Source organism: Engystomops pustulosus, chromosome 5 (assembly GCF_040894005.1).
Source record: "Engystomops pustulosus chromosome 5, aEngPut4.maternal, whole genome shotgun sequence".
In the NCBI taxonomy this organism is placed as follows: domain Eukaryota; kingdom Metazoa; phylum Chordata; class Amphibia; order Anura; family Leptodactylidae; genus Engystomops; species Engystomops pustulosus.
In genome coordinates, this window is record NC_092415.1 from 172,290,877 (window position 1) to 172,297,709 (window position 6,833).

The 6,833-nt window shown below is 39.8% G+C and overlaps 1 protein-coding gene across 2 annotated transcripts in view; it reads right to left on the bottom strand.

Annotated features, from left to right (window-relative positions):
• MACC1 (MET transcriptional regulator MACC1) overlaps window positions 1–6,622 on the bottom strand; it is a 43,315-nt gene extending 36,693 nt beyond the window's left edge. The window contains exon 1 of one of the 2 annotated variants that reach the window (XM_072153813.1): window positions 6,258–6,351. In XM_072153813.1, coding sequence (XP_072009914.1) covers window positions 6,258–6,322 — 65 coding nt within the window. In that variant the 5' untranslated portion in view covers window positions 6,323–6,351. Of the gene's footprint in view, window positions 1–6,257; window positions 6,352–6,469 lie in introns of those variants that run through there. The other variant, XM_072153815.1, reaches the window with a different exon arrangement.
• Window positions 6,623–6,833: the final 211 nt, after the last annotated feature.

The window sequence follows — 6,833 nt, forward strand, 5'->3', positions numbered from 1 at the left end:
GCCACTAGGCTGCATTAAACATTCTGAATTTGAGTTGCCTAGTTTTTATCTTATTGCATGAGCCCACTAACCTCTTCGGGGTGATCTTGTTTTAGTGGTGTCCAATGCTACTGCAGCACTTAACCAGCCGGGGCCAAACTCAGCACCCAGCACCCAGGCAGTAGCAATACTGGCAGACTTAGCCCCCATGGCTCTGGGCCACACAATCACTGGACAACTAAAACAGCCATGCAGTACCGCACCATGTACAAGACTTGGGGCCTAGCCTGTCAGTAGGGATACAGCTGGGTTATTGATACTGCTGCTTCCGCTGTGTTGTGGGTGACATGTAATGCTACCCCCCACTATTGTAGGAAAACCCACTAAAATGAGAAGTTAATGGGCTCATGCATTTGATCAAAGTTTACCTGTATCCTAGCAGCATTAGATCATTGTATAATGTGAAGGTATGGTCCAGATTTTCTTTCTTAATAATTACTTTTTTATTCCTTTTCATCATGTTGGTTAATAAATTACCAATAAATAGATTTTGGATAGGATCTTATTATAATGACTAGATTCAGTTTTTGGACACATAGCCATACAAGTGTAAGTACTTCTTAATAAAAAGACAAAAATTAGTATAACCCATAGATGTTCCAACAGGCTTCATGCATACACCCTAGTTACACTTAAAGGGGTATTCCCATTTCAACAAACTAATATCATTGTTTTGATGATAAAAATTATACAATTTTCCAATTTACTTTCTGTATCAATTCCTCACAGTATTCTAGATCTCTGCTTGCTGTCCTGTTATAGAAAGCTTCTACGTCTACATCCAGTGGATAGAGATCTGACCATGGTCACACAGGTGCACGGCTCCATAGTATCACAGAGAGTACAGGCAGTCCCCGGGTTACATACAAGATAGGGTCTGTAGGTTTGTTCTTAAGTTGAATTTGTATGTAAGTCTGAACTGTATATTTTATCATTGTAATCCCAGCCAGAACTTTTTTGGTCTCTGGGACAACTGGATTTTAAATATGTTGGGTTGTCATAAGAATCAGGATGAACAATAAAGCTTCATTACAGAGACATTTGATAACTGTTACAGCTGATCATTGTAGGCTAGGGCTAAAGTACAATAAATTACCAATATCCAGTGGTCCATTTGTAACTAGGGGTCGTATGTAAGTGGAGTGTTCTTAAAGGAAACCTACCACTTGAAGTGGCAGGTTTAAGAAGAAAACACCGAGCACCAGCTCAGGGTGAGCTAGTGCCGGAGCTTATTTTTGTTAGTGTTTTAAACCGCTGTATCACGGTTTAAAACACTTTTTAAACTTTATAGCCGGCGCAGGGAGGTACACGCTCGGCGCTTACCATGCGCGCGGCTCTCCTTCACTTCCTATGTAGCCGCGTGCATGGTCGCGCGCATGCTAAGCGCCGAGCGCCTACCTCCCTGCGCCGGCTATAAAGTTTAAAAAGTGTTTTAAACCGTGATACAGCGGTTTAAAACACTAACAAAAATAAGCTCCGGCACCAGCTCACCCTGAGCTGGTGCTCGGTGTTTTCTTCTTGAACCTGCCACTTGAAGTGGTAGGTTTCCTTTAAGTAGGGGACCGCCTGTAATCAGAGCTGTGGGTTATAACGAGCCGTGCACCTGTGTGACCATGGTCAGATTTCTGTCCACTGGATATAGACGTAGAAGCTTTCTATAGCAGGACAACAAGCAGAGATCTACTACAACCAATAACATTAATTTGCTGTAATGGGAATACCCCTTTAATGTCGATCTGCTTCCCTTTAAATGTGACTATTAAGGAATAAGCCAATAAATAAAAAGATGCTTCCTTGAATGGAGAACACGTGAGTTTGGGCATATAACATTGTGACTGCAAGGTCCAAGCACAGAGATAACAATAGGGAAACTAGTTCCTTGACAATATTTATTTTACTTTTTCACATTAATCTTGAAATACTTGGAAGACAAACCTGGGCTTGCCTTGCTCCATATTTGGGCGTCACATTTATGTTTGATTTGTAAGTCCCAATTTTATGCATCATAGTTATACAGTTTTTTAGGTAAAAGTTTACCAAATATTAGTTTAAAAGGGATATTCTGGGATGTATTTAGCGTTTAGTGTTGGATAAATATCCGTAGAAATGTGATTAACCTTGCCGATCATTTGATTGAAGCACTTGTAGCACACGAGTGACTGCTGCTTCCACCTTCCTTGCCTGTGTCTTCACTTCTAATGCTCACATGGCCTATTTGCACCTCAGTTTTATTTAAAGGGGTTGGTCAGTTTACCTTACTTTTTTGTAATGTGTGTGTAAGTGTGGGGGGCAGGATATTAGGTAATACACATCAATTAAAAGTTATGCATCACCCTGCCAGGATGTTGATCTAATATTCATGAATACTATCATAAGATCCTGGCAGGGTGATTGTTCATGGACACATGACCCTCAATCTGCAGCCATTTTATAGACCGGTATGTCTGGCTGATGAGGTAAAAGGCATGAGGCTTCACTTTACATATCAATAAAATGGAGCAGCACTTTTAATAGATGTATATTGGTTAATTACCTAACATCACGCACATTGCAAAAAAAAAATTAGCTAAAGTGGCCAACCCCTTTAAGTGAATGGTGCAGTGCTGTGATAAAGAGCACAGCTGCTATACAATATACAGCACAGGACACGATAGACTGAAGAGTCTTCTGTGCTTGGCCTAACATTACGGTCACTTCTAACAGCTGGGTGGGGGGTGGGCAGGTTTAGGATCTTCACTAAATTGATACTAATAATAATTCTTTCTTTCTTTCTTTCTCACCTACATATTACACAGTGCTGCACAAAGCATGTCAAATTGCTCCCTGTCCCCATGTGGCTCACAATCTAAACAACCTACCAGTATGTTTTGGAGTGTGGGAGGAAACTGGAGGACCAGGAGGAAACCCACGCAAACACGGAGAGAACATACAAACTCTTTGCAGATGTTGACCTGGGTGGGATTCGAACCCAGGACCGCAAGGCAGAAGTGTTACCCACTCAGCCACCGCTCACCTACCCTGGTGCCACGCGACCATGCTCAGTGAATGTCCAGATCTGAGACTGATCACAGTGCAGAGGATGGGACTCTGCATCACAGTGATATTATACAAGGAGTCCCTTCTTTCCCTTTCTAATCATGATTATGATTTGTCTGGGACTGGTTACATGAAATATCACTGTGATGCATGGACATCGGTTGTGTTCCAACAGCCTGAGGATTGGAGAACAATTGATAAATCCTGTTATACCCCTATATACTGCTTTTTAAAAGTTCCTTAGGAAATGGATTATATATTAATAATATAGTTGGGAAATGGATCATATATAGATGATTAAAGTTGTAAATTAGAATTTAACAACATATTATAATCATGAAGTATCTTGAAAGTCCCAGCATAGTATGTACTTCTTCTTTATGCACACAACAGTAACAATGACCAGGAATAATGCTCAATCCTGGTGGCGCTGCAAAGTGTTTGATTTACATATATGCAAATGACATGAAACAGGTCCATTTAAATTAGTTTTTTGCTTTTACCTATACAAAGCTATCCTGGTCTGTATATAATGTAATATAATAACTTAATATAAATTCTTCATTATAATTACCTAATTAAATATACAAAATGTATGCCACACCTCCTTGCCCATTCTCTTATTCTGTACAATGACTAGGCAAGTTAGAGAGTTGCGGCATAAAAATAATTCTAAGAAGTTATTAACTCCTTAGTGACCGAGCGCATTTATGTCTTCATGACTAAGCCCTATTTTTCAAAACGTGGGGTGCTGATAGGATGCTGGTGGGACGAGGGAAGGAGCCCCCTCCCTTACCAGGTATGTAGATCCCGCGGTCACAGCTTGACTGCACAGTCTAACGGGTTAGCAGTCTGGATCAGATGTCATTCTGGTTGTCATAAGGGGCCGGTTGTCATAAGACAGCTGGGTAACTCCTCTCTCATGCTTGAGGGACCTGTGCAGAACTTAGGCTGGGCCGACAGAGATACCCGTCAGACTGCCCTAAGGCCCCTTAGTGACCGATGTAAATACCATTATGGGTGCTCACCAAGGGGTTAAAGTGTATACCCTGGATGACTAGATATGGATATGACTAGAGCTTAGGGTTCTAATTTTGATGCTAATTTCTTTATAAACTTTTTTGTTATTTTTGCTTCAGCAGATAAATGTTATTGATATGTTAAAAAGTTATACTGTTTTACAATCTACTTTCTGTATCAGTTCCTAGTGGTTTTCCAGCTTGTTGTCATTCTTCTATAGAAAGATTCAATGTTCACTTCCAGTAGACAGAATTCTGTCCATGGTCATGTGACGTCACACAGGTGCATGAGCCGTCATATCATCAGGGCCGTGTGATATAACGAGCCGTGCACCTGTGTGACCATGGTCAGATTTCTCTCCACTGGAGGTAAACATGGAAGCTTTCTATAGAATGATATCAAGCAGAGATCTAAAAAACTGTGAGGAGTTGATACAGAAAGTATATTGGAAAATTGTAGAACTTTTCATTACCCAAACATTTATTTCCTGAAATAGGGACACCCCATTAAATGTATTGATGGGAAATGGGTGGATATAAAATTTGAACTGCACCAAAATCAGTGGAACAATTAAAAGATGTAAAGAGCTGGTGCTGGAGAAGCACTTTATTTGGTCTTTATTGGGTCTACTAATGGAACTATCGGGTTTATTAGTGTGTCAGAGTCTGGATCCTTTAATGATCCTGTGATACTCTGTTGGGCCTCTTTGACCACGAGGGTATCCTATACAAAAGCTTAATCTTGTTGCCCACACCTTATGTACTGAAATGTCCCCTTTTTTAAAATCAAAGATAAAGTTAGACAGATCAATCTTGTTTTCATCAATTACTGCTGATCAATATCCCTGAGGAGGAGAGAAGTAGTGTATCAGGTCTCTATACAGATTGTACTGAGTCATAATATCAGATTCTTTCTCTATGCCGCTTATATTACAATCTGAAACCATCTCTGACCTCTCCCGCAGAGATCCTTTTTTTTCAAACAACTTGTATTTGAGACGACACCATGAATCACCCGAGCAGTGACGACAGTGGGATTTTCTTCCTGCCATCAATAGCCTTTATCAACTTGGGTCAATGTGTGTAGCTTTGACTTCAACAACCTTTCTCCATGTTTCTGCTAGGCACTAGGATTATCTGGATCTCCCTGGTTGGTCTGTCTGCAGACCTATGATTCTACCAATATGCTAGAAAATAGTAGTAGTAGTAATAATAATAAGACAACATGCACTAAACGCATAATACATACATAGGTAATAACAAACAGTTGTATGTGATGTTGTTTAAATAAGGATAAACGTGACAACTAACAATACAGAGTTATATTTTATGTACAGGCTGCCCACGGGTTACATACAAGATAGGTTCCATAGGTTTGTTCTTAAGTTGAATTTGCATGTAAGTCGAAACTGTATATTTAGATCCAGAAAAAAAAAAATTATAGGATTATAAATAAAGCTTTATTACAGACACCTTACAGCTGATCATTGCAATCTGGGACTATGCTAAAGTATCCAGAGAGCTTCACCAGATGTCACAGTGGGCAGAGGGGTCCGTCTTTAACTAGTGGTCATCTGTAAGTCGGGTGTCCTTAAGTAGGGGACCGCTTGTATATACAAATAATATACTGGGGAATATCTGCTCATGCTTGTGGACTAATAAATGGCATTTCTATTTCAAATTAGTGAAACCCTTTAGTAAATAAAGTTACACTTCCCTAAAAGTCCACCTCTTTGAGAATACCACCTCTTTATCTAAGTCACATTTCACCAGTTCCATATATTCTATATTCCGCCCACCTTCTTTGAGAAGACCACCCCACTAAAGGGATGATCTTTCAATGCAATTTTGGTAGAAGCTTCAAAACCAATTCACTAGATGCTAGAAATTTTTTCTTTAGTATTATGAACGTCATTCTATTCATAACCAAAACCTGTATTACTTTTCTATATCTTCTCCTAATGTCCTAGTTAGCAGGTGATCCTATCACTATAGCAGTATATCTTAACGTATAGTATAAGGTAATATAAAAAGTCATTCAATATTAACAACAATACACTTTGGGACGCATTTCTATACGCCTTATGAAGCATAATAACAAAACACATGATAAACATAAAAAAAGTCTCACTGACGATACATTGTATCCGATATTTGAATCACCTTGAGCCTCTGCTGAGACAGACGTTAGTTTCTATTGTACGGCTGCAGCCTGATGGTCTTCTCATTCACAGTCCACATGTAGCTACCATCTACTCCAACTTAGCTCAAACTAAAGATCATGTGCACAAGGAATATAGACTCTAGAGTCTATAGAACTTTGGGAATTTTTTTTATAAATTTTCGATATTTCTAGTAGTAAGAAAGACTCTCACCTGTTAGAGAAGTCCAGCTCAGATGAGGAGGTTCATGGTGTTCCTCTCATGCTCAATTACTCCTGTTTGTTTACCTAGTCAAGCAGTTAACTTCAGAGTAATGATTACCTTGTTGAGCAAGACTAGGCAAACTCAGACACACCTTACCCTATCCCTGCCGGCTGACATACCTGAGCGCACGGCCTGCTGGGACTTGAAGTCTTTCTTTGTACAGTTCTGGGTTCTATGATAGAGATAGAAACTAACTACCCATAATCCTCTGCTGTCTACCTGTATGAATACCTGAAACCAGGGAAGGAGTTTCGGTTGAAGGAGGCACCAGGGGAAAAAAAAGTGAAAACTTAAACTTGTAATGTGTCACGTT